This window comes from Sorex fumeus, unplaced genomic scaffold (assembly GCF_029834395.1).
Source record: "Sorex fumeus unplaced genomic scaffold, SorFum_2.1 ptg000007l, whole genome shotgun sequence".
Lineage (NCBI taxonomy): Eukaryota > Metazoa > Chordata > Mammalia > Eulipotyphla > Soricidae > Sorex > Sorex fumeus.
In genome coordinates this window covers 47,988,811-48,013,340 of record NW_026606064.1, presented here as the reverse complement: position 1 = coordinate 48,013,340, position 24,530 = coordinate 47,988,811, and the positions used below count along the sequence as shown (strand labels likewise).

Here is a 24,530-nt window from a genome sequence, read left to right as displayed (position 1 = left end):
TGGGAAACAGAAACGAGCATTTATCAGTATTTTAACTACTCTGTTTTGATATTCACAGATTTCAGCTCCTCTGCTGACATCAGATCCTGTTTCCTGATGTTACATTCTATAGCTCTATTTCTTTAGTTCCTTCTCCAGCCACTGCATTTCTCCCTACAACTGTGAAAACCTTTGGAACAATAAAGAGTAACTTAAAAAGTTAGATGCCTGGACATGTATGATCTGGCTGGAATCAAAAGGATGATCAGATGAAATGCTCTTTTAGATTATGAAGGGTGCATGAATACTCATTTCGTGCTCAGATAAAGTGGAAGAGTTCAAAAGCAGAAAAGCTAAATATGTTTTATATATTTTATGATATAGAATCTAATACACGAGGATAAAAATATCTTTTAAAGATCTAAATCATTTTCCTATATTCCACCAATTCTAATAGATTTTTTTCTTTTTCCTCTAAAAATATTAGAAAGCATATTATAACTATACTATACTAATAGTATATATTAGTACATATACTAATATGGAACTCTGCAATTTCATGGAATTTTTTATTTGATAAATTTAGTAGTATAATAGAGATCTGTAAAAGATGATGAAGTAGGTTGTATCAATTTATGTACAATTTTTCTTATATTTTTAATAACGTTTCAAAGATTTCAGTAATTATTTTTAACCATCAGGTTGGCCTAAGGTATACTAGACAATTTTATATGCATTTTTAAAAATTCTGAATAAATATTTTCTGGCCTTTTCCCTACCCATCCCCCGCCCCAAACCCTATGAAGAATTGCAAACACACAGCACCAGAATTGAGAGGAAGATCTATGGGTGAGGTATGAAAAGGGATAAACAAACAGTGCCCCCCTTTGGATCTGGACCACAACTTGAGGTGCTCAGGGCTTATTCCTGACTTTACACTCAGGGATCATGTCTGATGTTGGACTTGAGGCATCATATGGAATGCCAGGAATTGAACCTAGACTGGCTGTGTGCAAGGCAAATACCCTACCTGCTGAACTATCACTCCAGCCCCAACCATCCCCAAAAATATGTGTAGTCAGAGAAAATAAATAGAAACAAAATAATTACAAACATTTAAAATGGGTCATTATGAGAACAAAGAAATAAACGGTAGAGAGTGAAAAAATAAGAAGAAAATGGGTTTTTTTTGAAACGACAAGGAGGCTCTTTTAAATTTTTTTTCCAGAAAATATTTAGCCAGGACATAAAGCACATAAGTACATTATGACATACTCTCCCTCAGGAAATTAAGTGGTTAGGTGCTATATTAATATGAGACAAAGATGGGTGTTTATCTGATTCTACTTATACTGAAGACTCCCTGGGAAGTACAGTTCAAGTTTTTCTTAAAGACAGTATGCAGAAATTTGGGGATGAGATTAAATGATGAAATGTGTTGTAAATAACTGAACTGAGATAAAGTATTTCATTCTTGTATGCTCAGACAAGTGAAAACCTTCAAAGATATCATGCTCCCACTTAATTATAAGTTACTTTTCATATTCATATATATAAAGGAATTAGAAACCTGTATATTTAAAAGGGTATGAATCCACTTAAATAAAACGTTATAAATAAATGACATCAATTTAATTGGTACATTTAATTTTAAGTGATAACTTACTGTAATTTGAAGTAATCATTTACACCCTCAAAATTTTCATGCTGATAAAATTCAATTTCCTGAAAAATAAAATTTAAAAGTTTCGTGTCAAATGGGGAAATTGAAAATAAAGACAAGATAGTTTAAATTTCTTGAAACTACTTTTAAGGTAGTTTAAATCTCCTTAGACAATAAAGATACTGCATCTAGTGTGGAAAATTGTTTCCCTAACAAAAAATCCCAAGGTTGAGATAGTCCAGTGGGAAAACCAGTTTAGAGCTTAGACTATAAAGGGTTACAAGTGTACACCTATGGGACAAAAAATAGAGTAGATAACAAATATATGACTGCTGCAAACCTGCACCCAGGAAATAACAGAATAAAATATTTTAAGGCCTTCTAGATGTGTAGGGCAATAAGGGAAAAACTGGACTCATGTTCTTCATAGAAAATGTTTGGTTTCATTGATCTTTGGGATTGTCTTGGGGGCTTCTTTGTCATTAATTTCTGCTCTAAGTGTTATTACTTCCTTAGAAATAATAGAATATTATTATTATTTCCTTAGAAATAATAGAATTTTAAAAATAATTTTTAAAAATCCTGTTCACAACAGTACCTCAGAAAATCAAGTACCTCGGAATCAGCTTAACCAAAGAGGTGAAACACTTCTTCAAGAAATAAAGGAGGGTTTCCTCCAGGCAGCAAGATGGCAGCTGCCTTGGAGCTTTTTGAAAGCCAGGTATGAGCCGGTGGTGACAGGGTGACTGCAACCTCATGGGAAGGGGGGCGTTCCCGGCTCGTCCTTCACACCCTACTAAGGTCATGAGTTGCCCCCCATGAGTGGCTCTCCAGCACAGCCATGGCTACAGAGCCACAGAAACCAATCTCGTAATTATCTGGCTCTTGGCAGAAATCCCTCCAGACTTAGTAAGTAAAATATCAGAAATACAAAATCACAACATCATATGGTTTCCATAACCAGCTGTAGAAAACAAATTATTTCACAATGCCTTTTCAGCAGTTCTGATTGTTGGGTGTAAACTCTAAACAATAATGGTGCATCTTTTGTCGAAATAATGAATGTAATCAAAGTAGATAGTTAAGTAGAATTCATCTTCCTTGCAGGCACTGGGAGGGGTGGGAGGGGGTATATTGGGGTTCTTGGTGGTGAAAAATAAGAACTGGTGAAGGGAAAGGTGTTTGATCATTGCATGATCGAGACTTAAACCAGAAAGCTTTGTAACTTCCCACATTGATTCAATAAATAAATATTTTAAAAAAAGAAATAAAAGAGGACACTAGGAAATGGAGACACATCCCCTGCTAGTGGATAGGGAGGATTAACATTATTAAAATGGCAATACACCCAAAGCACTATACAGATTTAATGCGATCCCTATCAGGATACCCATGATATTTTTCAGAGAAGTAGGCAAAACATTCCCGAAATTCATATGGAACAATAAATCCCCAAGAATAACTAACACAATCCTAGCAAAAAAGAAGATGGGTGGCATCACCTTCCCCAACTTCAAACTGTACTACAAAGCACTAGTAATTTAAACAGCATGGTATTGGACTAGACACAGACACACAGACAAATGGAATGGAGTTGAATATTCTGTCACAGGCTCTCGTTTATCTCATTTATATGATCGTTTAATATTTGATAAAGGAACAAGAAATTTGAACTGGAACAAGCACTTCTCTTCAACAAGTGGTGCTGGGAAAACTGGCCAGCTACCTCCAGAAAAATGAACTCTGACGTCTGTCTAATGCCAGGCAAAAAAGTCAGATCAAAGTGGATTAAAGACCTCAATATCAGACATGAATCCATAAGCATAGAGGAAATGTAGGCAGAACTCTCCAGGACACTGAAGCTAAATCATCTTTAAGGATGAAAGAGCACTGACCATGCAAGTGGAAAACAAACATAAACAAATGGGACTACATTAAACTTAGAAGCTTCTGCAACTCAAAAGAAACAGTGACCGAAATACAGAGAGCCCACGGAATGGGAAAGAATATTCAACCCATTACCTATATGATAAGGAATTAATATCCACGATATAAAAGATACTAGTAGAATTGTACAAGAAAAAACCTCCAATCCCATCAAAAAACTGGGAGAAGAAATGAACATAAGCTTCCTTAAAAAACAAAAAAAGGAAATACAAATGGCCAAAAGGCACATAAAAAAATGCAGCCCGGCAAGCTACCGAGAGTATTCGATATGCCAGACACAGTAACAACAAAGTCTCCAATGGAGACGTTACTGGGCCCGCTCGAGCAAATCGACGATCAACGGGAGGGCCTTTACCTTTTACCTTTACATCACTCATTATCAGGGAGATGCAAATCAAAACAACAATGAGATATCATCTCACACCATAGAGCAGCAGCACACAATCAAAATCACAAAAGCAACCAGTGTTGGAGTGGGTGTGGGGAGAAAGGAATGCTCTATCACTGTTAGTGGGAATGCCGACTTGTTCGGCCTTTTTGGACATTATGGACATTCCTTCAAAAACTAGAAATTGAGCGTCCATATGACCCAGAAATACCACTTATGGTAATATATCTCGAAGGTGCAAAAAAGCACAGTAGAAATGACATCTGCACTTGTACATTCATCGCAGCACTGTTCACAATAGCAAGAATCTGGAAACAACCTAAGTACCCGAGAACAGACATCTGGTTAAAGAAACTTTGGTACATCTACACAATGGAATACTATGCAGCTTCTAGGAAAGATGAAGTCATGAAATTTGCTTGTAAGTGGATGGTCATGGAGAATATCATGCTAAGTGAAATGAGTCAGAAAGAGAGGGACAGACATAGAAGGACTGTACTCATTTGTGAAATTTAAAATAACATAATATGAAACTGACACCCAAGGACTTTAGATACATGGGCCAGGAATATTGCTCCATATCTCTAAGTCTGTCTCATAAACTGGGGGAAAAGACAGCGGAATAGAGAAGGGATCATTAAATCAATGATGGTTGGAGGAATTGTTTGAGATAGGAGATGTGTGCTGAAAGTAGTTAAAGGATAAAACGTGATAGCCTCTTAGTATCTATATTCCAAACCATAATGCCCAAAAGTAGAAAGAGAGAGAGTATGGGGAAAATTGTCTGCCATAGAGGCAGAGGGAGGGATTGGAAGGGGGATAATGGGGACATTAGTGGTGGAAAATGTGCACTGGTGAAGGAATGGATATTCTATCATTGTGTGACATGCCAATAACAAAACTGAGGTGATCGAGTGATGGTGGAAGGAGGCATGACTATAAGTGACATAAGGGTAGTGGTAAAGGGCTGTCATTTTGATAGTGGAAGTAGTGCAACAAAATTATATAATTTTGGTAAACTAAAATCATAACATTAGTGTAAACCATATTACTTCAATAATAATAAAAGAACTTGCTCAGTGTCACCATCTAGTAAATGAAAATATTTTACTAAACTTTCTCAGTGTCACCATCTAGTAAATGAAAATATTTTACTAAAGCATGCAAAATTTGATGTCACTACTCTTGGTGATTTGAGTATTTTTAAAGAAATCCTATGATAGTGCATACATCTGCTGGGACTGGATGATCAAAGAAAATTCGCGTGGGGTGAAGAAAAGCATAAATCTGTCTGTCCTGAAGATGATCTTATCAATTTCAGAAAAATAAGTTAAATATGCTGTCTCATTTTATTTATTGTATTTTACTGTTTATAGAAATAGTAATAGTAAGAAAGTAGTTGACACCATACTTGTTTTAGACATGTTTTTAGATAGCCCTGTAAAATGAATAAAGTTTCATTATTATTTTTTGCTTGTGATGTTTGTAGGTGTCTGTAATTTTCTTATGTTATTCCAACAAGTCTCAGGTAGTTTCTCACAACTATTTTTCACTCAATAATATGTTTTAAGCTACCTATGTGGCCACTTGCAAACCTAGATTAGCTCTATTTGTCATCAAACCTCCTGATGAAGGTTTGCATTGTATTTATGAAATTAAATGACATATTGTGGACTAATAAGCTATTAAAGAGAACGAAGAGTTGATTTACTCCTTCCCTGAGAACTGTAAATCATTTAGGAAAGTTTTAAACAAGTGACAAGTAAGGTAAGAGAAAAAAAAACTGGAAAAAAGCTGATCAAATCTCAAACCTTAGTTTTTCTGACATTGTCTTTAAAGCTTTTTTCTCCTACATTTAATTTACTAATTTAGGTTTTAGGAGCCACACCTACTGGTAATCAGGGCTAACTCCTGCTCTGCTCTCAGGGATCACTCCTGATGGGGCCTGGGAAACAGAACCATATTTGGTGCCAGGGATCGAACATGGGTCAGTTGCACACAAGGAAGGTTCTGTCCCCACTGTACTATCACTTCAGCTCATTTTTCCTTTGTTAAAGAAACTAAAAGGGAATTAAAAATGATGCATCATAAACACAGTTGTGTAAGAAGGAAATGGGTTGTTCCCAGTGGACCCTACAAGATTCACTTATACGTATTCCCCTAAAGTAAAAATATTTCAAATATATTAATATATAATGATTTTCTGATTTAATGATTTTGGAAATAACTGAAGCCATTTGTCAGTCATACTGAATAAATAGAAGAGGCTCTCTGTTGCATATGTTTAGGGAAACTGAGCTTAGAAAGATGAGGTATGGAATAGAATAAATATTATTTGAGACGGAACATAAGTAACATATAAAACACTTATGCTATTATACTAGTTGTAAGGCATATAAATTAATACACAAATTTCATTTGTATTTAATGTATCCATTGCTTGCAAGTTACTGGTTTTGACATATCGAATACTACAACTGGTTTCATTCACCTGACCCTGAAGGCTTCACCGACATGGCAGCACTGAGGATGAGAAAGGAGAGGCCGATAAAATCTCAAGGCCGAACTAGGCTGCCACAACGAAGGAAGACAAAAGTGATCGTCTGTACTTTCAATGCACGTACGCTAGCATCAGATGCATCCATCGAGGACCTGATGATACAAGCGCGAATGATCAAGTACGACATCATTGGTCTGACCGAGACAAGAAGGCACGAATCTCACCATGCCGTTTTCGACACTGGAGAAGAATTGTTCCTCGGAACATGCGATAAAAGAGGTGTCGGAGGCGTCAGTGTCCTTGTCAACACAAACTTGGCCATGAGCATTGATTCATTAGAATGCCTAACAACCCGAACCGGACATTTACATTTGAATAGATGTGGCTCACTGCCTGCAGTTTCTATCTTAGCTGTCTACGCACCAACATCTCATTATGATAAAGGAGAAATTGAGAAGTTCTACATGGAGCTGGAGAAGTTCTATAAAGAAGACCACATCTGCTACAAGATCATTGTGGGTGATTTTAATGCCAAGATAGGACCGAGAAGATCAGCTGAAGAACTTCACATCGGAACCCATGGCCTAGAATGGAACGAACAGGGTGAGAGACTGTCTGAATTCATCATGTTGACTAAGACCATTCATGGTAACTCACAGTTCCAGAAGGCAGAATCTAAACGATGGACATGGGAGTCTCCTGGTGGACGATTCCACAATGAAATAGATCACATCATATTCAATCAATGGTTTTGCCTGACTGATGTCGCAGTTGTCCCAAAATTCCAAACGGGATCGGACCACCATCTCCTTCGTGCAAAATTCTACTTCACAGAGCGGGGAGAAAGGGCTGCAAAGTTTAAAAAGAGAACTCCCAGAACGACCACCAACTGGGAACTCTTTGGCACTATTGCGGCAACATGGGAAGATGCCATTGTCGACAACATTGACGAGGAATACGATTGACTGGTACAGCACCTCCATGAATGTGCGAGAAACGCCAAGAGAGAGATAGCCACAAAAAAACACCTGTCTTCAAAAATTCTTGAGCTTATTCGCCAGCGTGGTTTGACGCATGCCTCAGGCAACCGCAAGCTAACATCCGAGCTTGCAAAGCAGTGCAGAGATGTGATCAAGGAAGACCTCAAAGAGAGAAGAGCAGAAGTGCTGGTAGATGCGGCAGAAGCTGGGAAAAGTATTCGTAATGCCCGCCTGTCCTTTGCCAACTACAAGACCAAGATGACTGCCCTCCGACGTCCTGATGGATCCATCACATCCTCCAGAACGGCAATGGAGAAGATTATCCATGACTTCTACTCAAATCTCTTCAATAGCCATGTCCACCTGCCGACATACCAAATTCCACGGGATGGATATGTCATTCCCAACGTTCTCCCTTCTGAAATCCGACATGCCATTTCGTCGGTAAAGAAACAAACAGCACCCGGCCCAGACAAGGTCAGACCTGAACACCTGAAAAACCTGCCATCAGTACTCATCAATACACTGGTTCAGCTCTTCACACGCTACCTGTCTGAATGCAAGGTTCCGTCCCAATGGAAAACCAGCAGGACCGTACTACTGTTCAAGAAGGGAGACATCCATGACATTGGCAACTATCACCCGATCTGCCTATTGTCTGTCATCTACAAGTTGTTCACTCGAGTCATCCTAAATAGGATTGGCAGAATACTAGATGAAGGACAACCATGCGAGCAAACCGGGTTCCAAAAAGGATTCAGCACAATCGACCATATCCACACGATAACCAATCTCATTGAGGTTTCTCGGGAGTTCAAGATGCCGCTCTGTTTAAGGTTCATTGATTTAAAGAAGGCCTTTGATTCTGTTGAGACAGAAGCGGTCATTGAAGCCCTAGCTGATCAGGGCATTCAAGCCCAATACATCAAGATCCTCTATGAGCTGTATTGTGGATTCACTACCCGGATCTCACCATTCTACAAAGAAGTAATCAGTGATGTCAAGAGAGGGGTTCGGCAGAGTGATACAATTTCACCGAAACTCTTCAGTGCCACCCTCGAGAACATCATGCGACGACTGGAATGGGAAGGAATGGGAGTGAAGATAGATGGTCGGCAACTACACCACCTCCGCTTTGCTGGTGACATTGTTTTAATAACACCAAACATCAGCCAAGCGGCACAAATGCTGGCCGACTTTGACCGTGAATGTGGAAAGGTAGGACTACAGCTGAATCTTACGAAGACAATGTTTATGAGAAACAGCCTCGTTCCTGATGCCCCATTCGCTCTCAACGGAATAACCATCTCCGAATGCAACAGCTCTGTGTACCTAGGTCGAGAAGACAACATGACAAATGACCTGGCACCTAAGCTGCGCAGGAGGAAGAGAGCGGCTTAGTACGCCTTCAAGAACGTCGAAGAAATAGCTAAGAGGACAAAGAACCTCCGGCTCCGGGCACATCTCTTTGATTCCACTGTTCTTCCTGCATTAACATATGCCTCAGAGACCTGGGCCCTACGCAAACAGGATGAGAACGCTATTCAGGTCTCCCAAAGAAGAATTGAAAGAGCTATGCTTGGAATATCACGTTTCACTCAAATGAGAGAAAGAATCTGGAGTTCTGACATCCATCGACGATCAAGAATCAGGGACGCTGTCTCATTTGCCAAGGTGTCAAAAATCAGATGGGCTGGTCACATAATGAGATTTAAAGACGACCACTGGACTAGAGCTGTTACCGACTGGATTCCACGGGATGTCAAAAGACCGAATGGCCGCCCACCTACCAGATGGTCAGACTTCTTCATCAAGATCATGAACAATCAGTTTGAGGTTCTTCATGTTCCCGGAGCGAACAGATGCCATTGGGCTCCACTAGCACGCGACAGGGACAAATGGAGACGTTACTGGTGCTCGCTCGAGCAAATCGACGACTAACGGGAAGTTAAGTGATTAAGTGAAATGATTGCTTGCAAAGATGGCTACACTATTTCCTCCTATTACTATACTGTAAATTTCCTTTACAATATAATCTTACTGTTCTTCCATTAAAGGGTAGAATCTATTTCTACATCCTGTTTGTTTGTGTTGGCCTTGTAGATTACTTTAAGGATGATAACGTGTACAAATCTCGGCCTATAGTTTTCGTGGGTCTTATTCTAACCATCTTGAAACAGTACTGACAGGCTTTGATTTGAAGAAACAAGGATGGCTTTTAGGACAGAGGCCATATGAAACAAGAGTGATCCTTTTTAAGCCTAAGAAATCTGTCTGCACCAAGTATTTGACTTGTGGATGAGGCCACCTGAGATTTACTAGATAACCATGACCTCTTAAATAAACATGATGAAACAAGCAAAAACTGTCCAACTATTCACAACCCAAATCACTAATACAATTTGTTGTTATTGGAAGATATTATATTATACTGTCACTGTCCTCCTGTTGTTGATAGATTTGCACGAGCAAGCCCAGTAACATCGTGAGACTTGTTGTTACTGTGTTTGGCATATCCAATATGCCATGGGGAGCTTGCCAGGCTCTGCCGTGCGGGCGATATAATAGATATATGAACTCTACAGAAAATTCAAAAAAAGTAAATATATCTCTGACTCTCTCTCTGTCTCTCTCTCTCTCTCTCTCTCTCTCTCTCTCTCTCTCTCTCTCTTCTCCTTTCTGAAAAGAAAAGTGAATACATAACGAACAATCAAAGAGTTCTGCACGAGTACTTTTAGGGGGAAATAGACCTTAAATATCTTTTTTCTTTTGAAAATAAAAGTAAATTGTAAGGTTTTTTTTTTGGTATTTATTCTATTTTTGCTACCAAGATTCTCAATTATACAATACTGTCAATGGTAGTGCATTCCATCACCACACCTGTCACCAGATCATCAACATCACATTTGCCACCTGTCATAAGGATCAATCTCTGGGCTCTCAATTAAGACCTGAAATATTAAAAGGAAAGAGTATGGTCCAGATATATGGATTATCATATTAGCTTTTAAACTTTTAGATTTTTTAATATTCCTCAAGCTAAAGCTATAATGGAAACATTTTAAAAGCATTTTACATTAAAATCAAATGAAAATTTATAATATCAATTAGAAATTGATAGGGGGCACACTGGTTACAGGTGTGGCACTGTGTGAGCATAAGATCAACTTAATAGCATTGTAAATCACAGAATTTCAACTAAAAAAAATTTACCTTAGATTTATAGCTTTGTCCTAAGGAAGATTCATAGCTATTCTTTTCTCTTCTTTCTAAAATGTCTGGTCCATAAGATTCCATAAGAATATCCATGCCAATGTCTTCTGGATATTGTAGTTCAACCAAAAAGGACAGATTCTGTCCCTTATCTAAAATATAGGTGTTCCTAAGAACGTTATCCTGAAATTCAATGTAGGGGCACATATCTCTATTTCTGGCAGCTACACTATCTACCTCCAGTTGCAAAGGATAAGTTTCAGTATATATATTTCCAATTTTTGAAACATGTATGAAATATGTTTGACCAGTTGGGAACATTGCAATTATGCATTTTGTTGTGCTATTGGTCCAGGAATGTAGCTTTAGTATCTGATTAATATTAATCTTGAAAAGAAACATGGCATTGTTTTCCAATTTTACAATGAAGTTTCCCAAATAATCTGGAAAAAAGAGAGAAACATTTGTTTTATTTTAAGTAACCACACCTTAACACTGCTTCATATCAGCTTACTTTAAATAAACAATAATTTTATAATGACTTAATACTTATATACTTTGAAAATTACTGTGTATAAGTACAAACCTACAACTCAGCACAGTATTAAGAGAATATCTCCTTCACTTCACAGTTAAGCAGCAGTTTTTTCTTTGCTTTCTCTTCATGTTCACTATCATTTCATTTACATAAATTTTTTTTAAAAGTTTGGTTTAGTGTAGAAAATAATGAGCCTGACAGGAATGGCATTGTGAAGAAAGAAGCACTATGTTATAGACTGAATTGTGTTCTCTGCAAAAAGTACACAAGCTGACGCTGTAATTCTCACTGTGATTGTATAAGGAGACAAAATCTACATTCTTATACTTAATATTTATAGGTGAGTTTGCAGAGATTGGACTCTAATTCCAAAGGAAGTAGTGACATCAGAAATTACTTTCTGTCTGCAAGTACATAGAGGAGAGTTCATGTGAGGACACAACAAGAAGGTGGAGACAGTCCTCCTCAGAAACCAAAATTCTGATATACTTATCTTGAACTTAAGAGTTTTTTGAACAATGAAAATTAATTACTGTTGTTTGAGACCTCTATCGATTGTTATAGCTGCCTTCTTAGACTAATACCATTAGGATAAGCAAATATGTAAGGCTAGGGGAAGGCCCCTCTTCAAAATCACTCGGTAAATATTAACTTTCTCTCCTTAACAGAGTACTATGTTTAAATCACAGTTTCATAGGTGTTAGAGTTCTTGCTGATTTAACTCCTTGGCCCATCTGGATTGGATGATCTTCTGAGGAGATCTCCAGAACAAAATGCCATGCAGGATAATGAGTCCCACTGGCACCCAGTCCAGATGATGGTGTGGTACTGTTATCAGAGGACCTGACATTTCCTAGAAATCACAGATTGACTAACAATGGCTGGGCTTGGAATGGGATATCTCACTCTATGGGCCACCAGGCTTCATTGATTTAGCAGACAGGGTTTTTCCTTTTTTCTTAAAGACATTTTTTAATTAAAAAGCCATGATTAACAAAGATACTGATAGTTGAGTTTTAGGCATACAATAATTCAACACCCATCCCTCCACCAGTGTCCACTTCCCTCCACCAGTGTTTCCAGTTTCCTTCCCCATCCCAAGACCCACTCCACCCCCATCTGTCAACTTGACAAGCATTACAAATTTCCAGAAGTTGCCACTTAGACCTCATATTTCAGTTCTGTTGAATCTGTTTTGGATGTATGAATATATATCCTGCATTTATATCACTGGTATAATTGAAACCCTGATACCTGTTGACTCATTACTTTTCATTATCTTCTCCTTGATTTCTTGCCTTTTCTGTCTGTCTCCACTAGGGTCAAGGATGATAGAATCATCTCCCTTTTACTACAGTCTCCCTTTTCCTCATCAGTAGTCTATATTCCACAGAAAATTGATATTATCCTGTGTTTGTTATTCCCAGTTAAAAGTTCACGCCTGAGTCTACAAGCTACCGGGGCTGGAGCGATAGCATAGGGGGTAGGGCGTTTGCCTTGCACACGGCCATCCTGGGTTTGATTCCCAGCATCCCATATGGTCCCCTGAGCACCTCCTGGAGTTATTCCTGAGTGCAGAGCCAGGAGTTATCCCTGTGCATTCACCGGGTGTGACCCAAAAAGCGAGAAAAAAAAAAAAGTCTACAAGTTACTAACCCCAGACCAGGAGGCGGGAACAGTCTTCCCTCATCCCTGCAGGACAGTTAACACGTAGGTGATATATTTCTTTGGTTCTGTTGCCATATAGGGATAATTCAGGTATACTTTATTTCATAATAAACACCAGTATTTACTCTTCCCTCTGCTCACTGAAAATATCATTATGAAAATACATACGGTGAGTTGCTTAATCTGTCTCTGTAGATTTAACAAATGGTGACTCTGTAAAAAGGGCTTGAATTTCCCATTTTGCTATAGCTTATCATTACTGTTAGTAGAATTAAAAACCTATCCATTTTCAGATGTGAAAAGTGTACTTGCTGTCAGAGTTATCATACATTAGCATATTTTAAATGGTTATGCATTCATTACAAAGAAAAATGTCTCTTGTGAAATACAAAGGGTTTTTTATTTCTTCAGAATGAGAATGTCTTACCTATGAAAACTTGATGAATAATTTGATCCTTGATAGGTATCTGTAAATGCCCCTTATTGGCAAAGTTGTTATAACAATAGATTATTCTAGTTTTGTCATTGAGTACAAATTCTGGTGTTCCTGAAAAGGCAAAATGCATACTGAAAAAAGTGCCAGGATATCCTGTTAATTTAAATTCTTTGCTCAGGAACTCTTCTGTATCTTCATTAATTATTATAAAGTGGAGTGTTCTGGAGATGTGACACTGAGTGCAGGACTCCACTAACAAGGCAAGCTCCAAAGGATGTTCTGTATACTCAACAGTGTGTATATTTAGAGTAGCATATGGCACATGTAGAATTTGCCTCATATCATCTGTTTCTATTATTTTGTTAAATTTAAGGTGTTCATATCCAAGATAAAGTGCATCTTTTGTCCAAACTGCTATGTAGCTTATTTGGTCTTTAACCTGTGGAGAAATAAAAAGTTAGAAAATCTTTGATTTTAGATACAGTCTTAATAATTCCTGTCATTTAGTTTGCTTACACTTAAAGCAAAAACTTAGTAATTACAAGGTTGAAATTTTTGGTCTATTTTGAATAACAGTTTGGGCATAGAAATATAATACATAGAAATATTTGACATTTGACAAAATAATTCTCAGAATTTTGTTCTTTTATGTATTGTTTCTATCAGTAGAATTCATTCAGGAATTACTCCTGGCAGTCCTCAGGGGGATGCTGGGAGTCCAATCCAGGTCTGCTGCATGCAAGCCAAACACACTACCCACTATACTATCATCCCTCTGACTCCGGAAGTCATGCCCACAACATCTCCGTTTATACAAAGTGATCAATGGAAAGTAAATCATCCAACTTTTCTCCCTGAAAATCAGGCTTAACTCTTATACAAACCACAACACCCAATAGGAGAGAGAGAACAAAAAGGAATGCCCTGCCACAGAGACAGGGTGGGTTGGGGAGGGTCGGGGGGTCGGAGGGATACTGGGATCCGTGGTGGTGGGAAATGGTCACTGGTGGAGGGATGGGTATTCAAAATAAATAAATAAATTATAAAAAAATAAAAAATAAAATTAAAAAAATTTAAAAAATCAGAAGAGTAAAGCACACGGTAGTTTTATTACCGAGTATAGCACTATTACATTCAATGTTATAATTGAGATACTATCGCATCAACTTCATTACAACTTTAACAGTCTCTAAATTATTAGAAGGGCCAAGCAGAAAATTCACTGGGCAAAATGTGTACACTTTGCATGCTGGAAACCCATATTCAGCCCCAAGCACCACATGGTCTCCTGAGCACTGTGGGAATATTGAGAGGAGAGCTCCCAAGCACTGCTGCATGTGGTCAAAAAGCAAACAAAAAGTTCTTAGAAAATTGTTCTCCATAGTTCAGTAAAGTATAATAATTCAAATGAACGAATGGGAGAAAATCAGGAAAGAAAAGCTGATAGAAGACATATGTCAGTAAAAGAAGAAAGGAAAGATAGTTAAAAAAACTGGAATACATGCTTTGCATATGGTAATTTCCAGCACCACGTGGTCACTTTAACACCACAGGGCATAGCCCCTCGCACTGAGAAGAAACCCTTGAACACTGCCAGGCAAGGGACCCCAAATTAAATATTTTTTAAAATTTTATATATTAAATAATGGTCAGTGAATAAAGAATGATCACTATTGAAACTAAGTATATAAGTTCTTTCATGCCTTTGTGTATGTCTGATAACTTTTTTTCCATAGTTTTATTTATTTATTTATTTTTCGTCTTATATTTATTTATTGAATCACTGTGGGAAAATCTACTAAGCGTTCAGGTTTAATTCTCGGTCATACAATGATCAAACACCTTTCCCTTCACCAGTACTCACATTTCACCACCAAGAACCCCAATATACCCTCTCCCACTCAACCCAATGCCTGTGAGGCAGATGATTTCTACTTAACTCTTCTCTACATTAATTACATTCATCATTTAGACAAAAGATGCACCATTATTGTTTAGAATTCCCGCCCCCCTCCCCCCCCCCCCCCCCCCCCCGCTCCAACAATCAGAATTGCTGAAAAGGCATTGTGAAATACTTTGTTTTCTATAGCTGGTTCTGAGAATCCTATAATGTTGCTATTGTGGCCATGCAATTTTGGATTTCGGCAAAGAGCCAGATAATTTAGAGACTGGTTTCTGTGCATCTGATGTTATGGCTGTGCCGGAGAGCCGCTCATGACGGATAACTCAGCACTTCGGTAGGGCGTGAAGGACGAGCCGGTACCGCCCCCTTTCCCATGAGACTGCAGTTGCCCCGTCACTGCCGTCTCATACCTGGCTTTCCTATAAGCTCTGAGGCGGCTGCCACCTTGCTGCTGGTGGGGAGAAAGGCATAAGGGAGCAACACCCTTTCCCTCCCAGGGAGACATGGCTCCGTAGTTTAACATATGGTCCATACATTTTTCTGCCGCAAGCTGCCAGGCTCTGGATTAAGTCCTTTTGCCTTTGGAGCCATGGCCATGTATGCAGTCCAGATGCATTTCTGCCAAAAGCCACTGGGTTTCGAGACTTGTTTCTGAGTCTCTCGGATCATGGCCATTAATCAGCTTGATCAGGAGCCAGAGAGGCTGTTTGTAGGCCGTGACTCGAGGTCTTGCTGGGATAGGGAGGAAAGGGCCAGTTCCACCCCCATCTGGTGAGGCCCTGCGTGTCTCATCACTGCAGGCCCAAACCTAACTGTCCTGTGGCCTCTGGAGGATGATGGTCACCAGGCCGCCACGGGGAACAGGCCAAGGCACAAAACCTGTTCCCACCTGGAGTGGCCTTGCCCCAGTAACCTACTGCAGGAACAGGACACATTTCTGCCAAAAGCTTTTGGGTTCCAAGATTTGTTTCTGAGCCTCTGGGATCATGGCTGTTAAGTAGTTCTATCAGAGAGGCCATGCCTCCAATTATATAGCTGAGCTGGAGGTGGTTTGTGGGTGTGTCTCCCACATACCTAACTTTTGGTCATTTACTTTCTTGGTAAATTTTGCCCCAAGTTTTTGGGGTCTGGCCAAAGGTATAGCAGCAATTTTTGGGTATCTGAGAGCCTGACAGTGCCATCAGGCTGCTAATGCACTAGCCTCACAGGTACAGATTGACCTGCTGGCGGCACCATACCCCCGACATCTATCTCTTTTTCCCTTTCTCTGCACTCTGTTTCATTTCTTCTCCTCCCGCTACTCTGGGACCAAGGGCAATCTTAAGACTTCCCTCCTTTAAACCACTACATTTCCTCACCTAGTTACTCTAACTACCACATATAAATGATATCATTCTGTGTTTGTCCTTACTCTTCTGGCTCATTTCATTTAACACGGTCTCTTCCAGCTCCATCCATATTGCAGTAAATTGCATGATTTTATGATACCTTGCAGCTGCATAGTACTTCGTTGTACATATATATCACGTCTTCATGATCCACTTACCTGTTGTTGGACATCTTGGTTAATTCCAAATCTTAGCTACTGTACTGAGTTGTGCAATGAGTAATGGTGTGCGTGTATTCTTTTATAAGAATGTTTTTCTGTCCTGGGGGTAGATACCCAAAAGTGAAATTTCTAGGGTGCATGGTAGCTCAATTTTAAGTTCTCTGAGAATTTTTCATACTGTTTGCTAGAGGGGTTTAAATGGACAACATTCCTACAGCAGTGGATGATAGTTCCTCTTTCATCACATCTCTGCCAATTCGAATTATTCCCAGTATGAGAATCACGTAATATGCATGATTCTCACTGGTGTAAGATGGCATCTCATTGTTATCTTGATTTGAGTTCCCCTAGTAGTAAGTGATGGTGATGATTTTTTATGTGCCTCTTGTACATCTGTTGGTCTTACTCAGAGAAATCCTGGTTTATATCCTTTTTCCATTTTTTTTATTAGTGAAACACCATGAGGTACAGTTGTAGACTTACAAACTTTTGTGCTTGGGTTTCAGTTATACAATGATTGAGTAACTATCCCTCCACCAGTGCCCATTCTCCACCACCAATGATCCCAGTAGCGCTCCCACTTCCTCACCCCATCTTCCCCACCCCTGCCCGCCTTTGTAGTAGGGCATTCCCTTTTGCTCTCTCTTTACTTTAGGGTGTTGTGGTTTGCAATAGGGGTATTGAGTGGCCATCTTGTTCGGTCTATACCGAACGCATCTCACATCCCAAGCGGTTCTCCAAATGTCTGTTACTTGGTATTCCCGTCTCTATCTGAGCTACCTTTCCCCCCAGCATGTGCTGCTGGCTTCCAAGCTGTGGAGCAGACCTCTTGGTACTTATCTCAACTATTCTTGGATTTCTGTCTCCCATTCTGTTACTTTATATTCCCCAGATGAGTGCAGTCTTTCTATGTCTGTCCCTCTCTTTCTGGCTCATTTCACTTAGCATGATACTTCCCATGTAGTACCACTTGTATGTAAATTTCATGACTTCATCTTTTCCAAAAGCTGCATAGTATTCCATTGTGTAGGTGTACCAAAGTTTTTTTTTTTTAACTAGTCATCTGTTCTCGGGAACTCAGGTTTTTCCAAATTTTGGTTATTGTGAACAGTGCAGCAATGAACACACAAGTGCAGATGTCATTTCAACTATACTTCTTTGCCTCTCCGGGATATATTCCCAGGAGTGGTATTGCTGAGTCAAATGGGAGCGCAAATTCTAATTTTTTGAGGATCGTCCATACTGTTTTCCAAAAGGGTTGAACCAGTCGGCATTCACACCAGCAGTGGAGGAGGGCCCCTTCTCGCCACATCCGTGCCAACACCGGTTGCTTTTGTCCTTGTGGATGTGGGCCGGTCTCTGTGTGTGAGATGATAGCTAATTTTTGTTTTGATCTGCATCTCCCTGATGATTAGTGATGTAGAGAATTTTCTCATGTGTTTTTTAGCCATTCAGATTTCTTTTTTGGGAGAGTTTCTGTTCATTTCACTACCCCATTTTTTTATGGGGTTGGATGTTTTCTTCTTGTGGAGTTCAAGCAGTGCTTTGAATATCCTTGATATCAACCCCTTATAGGATGGGTTTTGGGTGAATATCTTTTTCCATTCTGTAGACTGTCTTTGTATTTTGGTCACTGTATCCTTTGAGGTGCAGAAGCTTCTTAGTTTAAGACAGTCCCATCTGTCTATCTCTGTTTTCACTTGCTTGGCCAGTGGCATATCATCTTTGAAGATACCGTTACCTTCAATGTTGTGAAGGGTTTTCCAACCTTGTCTTCAATGTACTGTATGGATTCTGGTCTGATGTTGAGGTCTTTAATCCATTTTGATCTTACTTTTGTACATGGTCTTAAGTAGAGATCTGAGTCCATTTTTTTTTTTGCATGTAGCTGTCCTGTTATGCCAGCACAATTTGTTAAAGAGGCTTTTCTTGTTCCACTTCACATTTCTTGCTGACTTATCAAAGATTATCTGATCATATATTTGGGAGGGGGGTATCAGTATATTCAACCCTGCTCCATTGGTCTGTGGCTCTGCCTTTGTTCCAGTACCACACTGTTTTTATTATTACTGCTTTGTAGTAGAGTTTGAGGTTGGGAATGTTGATTCCTCCCACTTTCTTTTTCGCAAGATTTGCTTTAGCTATTCGTGGAGGGTTATTGTTCCATATGAATTTCAGGAGTGTATGCTCCATTTCTTTGAAGAACATCATGGGTATCCTGATAGGGAACGCGTTGAATTTGTACAATGCTTTGAGGAGTATTGCCATTTTGACAATGTTAATTTTCCCAATCCATGAGCAGGGGATATTTTTCCATTTTCTCTTTTATTTCCTGAAGTAGTATTTTGTAGTTTTCTTTGTACAGGTCTTTTACATCCTTAGTTAGGCTGATTCCTCGGTACTTGATTTTCTGAGGCATGATTGTGAACAAGATTTTTTTTCATGTCACTTTCTTCTCTCTCATTTGCGTATAGGAAAGCCATGGACTTTTGGGTATTGATTTTATAGCCTGCAACTTTACTATACAAGTCTATTGTTTCTAGGAGTTTCTTGGTAGAGGATTTAGGGCTCTCTTAGTATCATATCATCTGTGAGTAGTGAGAGCTTGATTTCTTCCTTTCCTACCTGAATGCTCTTAATATCTTTTTCTTGTCTAACCGCTATTGCAAGTACTTCCAGTACTATATTGAACAGTAGTGGAGAGAGTGGGCATCTTTGTCTTAGAGGGAGGGCTTGATCTTAGAGGAAAGACTCTTAGTTTTTCCCCATTGAGGACGATGCTTGTCACAGGCTTGTGGTAGATGGCTTTAACTTAATATAAGTTAAACAATAAATAAAAAAATAAATAAAAGGTCCCTTCTATACTCATTTTGGCAAGGGTTTTCATCATAAACGGGTGCTGGATCTTGTCAAATGCTTTCTCTGCATCTATTGATATAATCATATGGTTTTATCTTTTTTCGTTAATACGATGGATTATGTCGATTGATTTCCGAATGTTAAACCATCCTTGCATCCCCAGGATGAATCCCACTTGGTCGTGGTGTATGATTTTTTGATTATTTGTTAAATTCTATTTGCTAATATTTTGTTGAGAATCTGCGCATCCGTGTTCATCAAGGATATCGGCGTATAGTTTTCTTTTTTTGTGGTGTCTTTGTTTCCTTTTGGCATTAGAGAGATGTAAGTTTCATAGAAACTGGGAGAGTTTCTGTTTTTTCAATTTCCTGGTAAAGCTTGAGGAGAACTGGCAACGTTAAATGTTTGGAAAAATTCACTAGTGAATCCATATGAACGTAGGCTTTTGTTTTGGGGAAGACTTTTGATTGCAGTTTCAATCTCCTTGATATTAACAGATCTATTCAGGTATTCCAGATCTTCTTGGTTCAACTTTGGGAGATTATAGGAATCCAGGAATTTATCCATTTCTTCCAAGTTCTCATTTCGTGGCATACAGACCTTCCAAGGAGTCTCTGATTGATCTGAATTTCTTTGTTTTTTGTTGTGATGTCCCCCTTTTCATTTCTGGTTCTGTTTATTAGAGTTCGCTCTCTCTCTCTTTGTGAGTTTCACTAGTGGTTTATCAATTTTGTTTATTTTCTTGAAGAACCAGCTCTTGGTTTCATTGATATTTCAGATTGTTTTTTGGGTATTCATGTCGTTGATTTCTGCTCTAAGTTTTATTATCTCTTTCCTTCTGCCTGATTTGGGCTCCTCTTGTTGGTCCTTTTCTAAGATTTTGAGCTGTGAAGTCAAGTTATTTATGTGGGTCCTTTCTTCCTTCCTTAGGAATGCTTGCAGAGCTACAAATTTTAACACGGCTTTAGCTGCGTCCCACAGATTCTGGTAGTTCATGTCTTCATTCTCATTTGTTTCCAGGTATCTTTTGATTTCTTCCTTTATTTCTTTCCTGACCCACTCGTTGTTCAACATTGAGATGTTTAGTTTCCAGGTATTCGATTTGGTTTTCTGAATCTATCTTCAGTGCATTGTAGTCTGAAAAGATAGTTGATACAATGTCTATCTTCCTGATTCTGTTGAGATATGCTTTGTAGCCAGGCACTTGGCCTATTCTGGAAAATGTTCCATGTGCAGTGGAAAAGAATGTATATTCTTTTTTGTGGGGATAGTCCTGTATAGATATATTAGCCCTCTCTCTTCTCTGTCTTCCTTTAGAGCCATTATTTCCTTGTTGAGTTTTAATATTCTTGATCTATCTAGAGGTCATAAGGTCGTGTTGAAGTCTCCAACTACTATTGTGTTGCTCGCAATGTCCTTCTTGAGGTCTGTTAGCAGTTGTTGTAGGTATTTGGCTAGTCCCTCATTGGGTGCGTAGATGTTTAAGAGTGTGATTTCTTCCTGTTGTATATATCTCTTGATTAATAAAAAATGGCCTTCACTCTCTCTTCTAATCTTTTCAACCTGAAATATATGTTTTCCGATACTAGTAAGGCCATCCCAGCTTTTTTGAGGGGGTTGTTTGAGGATTGTTTTCCATCCTTTGATTTTGAGTCTGTGTTTGTTCTGACTTTTCAGATGTGTTTCTTGTAGACAGCAGAATGCTGGGTTCTGTGTCTGAATCCATTTTGCCACTTTGTGTCTCTCTCTTGATTGGTGAATTTAGACCATTGACGTCGAGAGGGATTATTGTTATGGGGTTTTGTGTCATATTTCTGTAAGGGTTTGTTGTGCTTGTAGGGGTTTGTCTTGTCTTACAGTAGCCCCTTTAATCCTTCATTTAGGTTTGGGTTTTGAGTCTATGAAGTTCCTGAGCCATTGTTTATCCACAAAATAGTGTACTGTTCCTTCACATTTGAGTGAGAGTTTAGCCAGATAATATATTCTTGGTGAAGCATTCATTTCAGTGAGTTTTTTTCACTATAATTCACCCTTGTCTTCAGGCTTGGAGGGTTTCCTCTGATAGGTCTGCTGTGAATCTAAGGGGTGCTCCTTTGTACGTGATTTCCTTCTTTGACCTTGCTGCTTGCAGTACTGTGTCTCTATCCGTGGCATCCATCATTCTAACTATGATATGTCTTAGATTGTTTTTGTTAGGGTCTCTTTTAGCTGGCACCCTTCGGGCTCCTTGAATGTGGATACCTGCATTCTCCAGCTCTGGGAACTTTTCATCAATGATTTCTTTAACTGTGGCTTTTTCATTGGGATTGCTTCCCTGACCTTCTAGTACTTCAATGATTCAAATGTTGTTCCTCTTTTAATCATCCCCTAGGACTCTGATTCGCTGTAAAGCTATTTTGAGGTCTCTTCCCATTCTTTGTTGTTGCCTGTAGGCTTCCTACAGCTCATCTTCAAGCTCACTGATTCTGTTTTCGGCCGTAGCCATTCTACTGTTGAGGGCACACACTGAGTTTTTTCATTTCATCTACTGAATACTTTATTTGTGACACTTCTGTGTGTAGCTTTCCTATTTCTGCTCTCATTTCTTCCTGTATTTTCTCGATTGTCCCATCCATTGCTTCTTTCATGTCCTCCTTTAATTTACTGGATATCTGTCACACCATTTCTTTGAGTTCATTGAACATCTTCATTACTTCATCTCTGAATTCTTTATCGGAGAGCTCACATTTGTGAGTAAAACCCATTGAGGCCTCTGGACTCTTTTCATTGTCCTCTCCTCATGTTGAGGATGTTGTAGTGGTGGTATGGAGATTGAGATGTGACACCAGATTGCTGGGTATAGGTAATATAACTGTGGCTGCATGAGCGGCCTCCAGCACCCAAATAGGCCACACCCACTTCTGCAGAGACCACGCCCACTTCTGCAGAAGCCATGTCTCCTATGGGTACCTGGTGTGTGTGGGGGGGATGGGTACAGACCTGGGAGAGGGAGAAAACTGGGTGCTACATTGGGGACAAACAGAATGGTGCTTGCAGAGGGTGGGCGGCTCAGGGACCAAGAGGACGCCTGGGGCATGGTAGTGGGGGAGGTGGCTTCCCAGGTTCAACTATTCACTGACCTGGGAGAGAGAGAAAAGCCCTTTCCCTATTTTTGATGTTTTTTTGGGGATATTTTGTTGCTGATCTTTGTGAGTACTTTATATATACTGATATGAACCCTTTATTTGATGTGTTGACTGCAAATATTTTCTCCCACTCAGTGTCTTTTAGTTTTAGCTCATGTTTCTTTTGGCATGCAGAAACTCTAATTTGATATAGTCCTATGTGTTAATTTTGATTCTATCACCTTTGCTAATGGTACTTTATCACTGAAGATACCTTTAAAGGTTGAGATCTTGCAGCATACTGCCTATATGGGCATTCCTCAAAAAATTAGAAATTGAACTTCCACACGACCCAACAATACCACTTCTGGGAATATATCCAGGGGGCCAAAAGACACACACCAGTAATGCCATCTGTACCTCTGTGTTCATTGCAGTAGTATTCACAATAGTCAGAAACTGGAAACAACCCACATGCTAAAGAACAGATGACTGGATAAAGTAACTATGGTATATCTACACAATAGAATACAGCTGTTAGGAAAAATGAAGTCATGAAATTCACTTATAAGTGGTTGGACATGAAGGATATCATGCAAAGTGAAATGAGTCAGAAGGAGAGGGACAGACATAGGATTATGGGACTCATTTTTGGGATATAATAAACATGGTATGAGACTAAAGGATAGTAGAAAGTAGGGTCAGGAGAACTGGCCCCCGGTTAGAAGCTTGCCAGAAGGGGGAAGGAAATTTACCTTTATAAAGAGATTCTAAGAAAAATTAAATATAAAGCTATTTGCAGTTACAAATACAAATCTACAGAAAGTTGCATCATAGAGATCAATACATCACCAAGTAAATGATACAGAAAATACCTCTAAATGTGTAGGTTTAATGTACATGTCCATCATGTTTTACTAACCTTGAGTAAATATTTGTCCCAGCACCATTTTCTTGTTGTGATGCCAATGATTTCATCGGGAAGATTTGAAAATTTTCCCAGTCTTGTAAATTCATGCATACTTCTTATGTAAAGAATACCTTCTATTAGAAAAAACACTCCTTCGCGAGAGAAACTCACATCAGACACGCTTCTTCTTTCATCATCAGTCAGACTACCTGGAGGGACTCTGACTCTGGTCCATGTCTGAAAGGAATCATTTGACTGAAAAGTCTCCATATCAGATACCACCACAATATATGAAGTTGCACAAGCCTCCCAGTCTGCCATTAACTGACTCCCTCTGGGAGAAGAGATTGGCAGAAAACCAGGAGACTCAGGTATTGTCAAGAAAGGAACAGTCAAAAAGAAAATACTATCGGCAACTAAACAATCGTAAAAATCCACTGGGCGTCCTTTAATTTCTTTTAGCTCATCATCAGATGTCATTGGTAAGGTGATTGACCACATCCTAGGAATAGAAAAATAAAGAACATAGAATAAAATATGAGGTCCTCATCATTTCCTCTCATCTGACTTTCACAGTACTCACATTTAACATAGTTTAAAATTGAAAGTTTTATCAACATAAATCTGCACAACAAAGCAAATTTTTCAGTCCTCTTTGTTCTTTACTTTTGTTGCTAAAGAAAAACAACCTAGGGGGGTATGCTGCCGCCAGCAGGGCAATCTGTACCTGTGAGGCTAGTGCATCAGCAGCCTGATGGCGCCTTCAGACTTCTAGATATGCCCAAAATGCTGCTGTGCCTTTGGCCAGACCCCAAAAACTTGGGGCAAAGTTTACCAAGAAAGTAAACAGCCAAAAGTTAGGTATGTAGGAGACACACCCACAAACCACCTCC

At 39.2% G+C, this 24,530-nt stretch overlaps 1 protein-coding gene across 1 annotated transcript in view; it reads right to left on the bottom strand.

Moving 5' to 3' along the window:
• The window catches only part of CATSPERE (catsper channel auxiliary subunit epsilon), a 104,031-nt gene extending 79,893 nt beyond the window's left edge, over positions 1-24,138 (bottom strand). Inside the window, exons 1-4 of the mRNA XM_056106987.1 lie at positions 23,650-24,138; positions 13,304-13,751; positions 10,671-11,113; positions 1,646-1,704 (exon numbers count right to left, since the gene is read on the bottom strand). Of these exons, the coding sequence (XP_055962962.1) occupies positions 1,646-1,704; positions 10,671-11,113; positions 13,304-13,751; positions 23,650-24,138 (1,439 nt within the window). The remainder of the gene's footprint in view (positions 1-1,645; positions 1,705-10,670; positions 11,114-13,303; positions 13,752-23,649) is intronic.
• Positions 24,139-24,530: the final 392 nt, after the last annotated feature.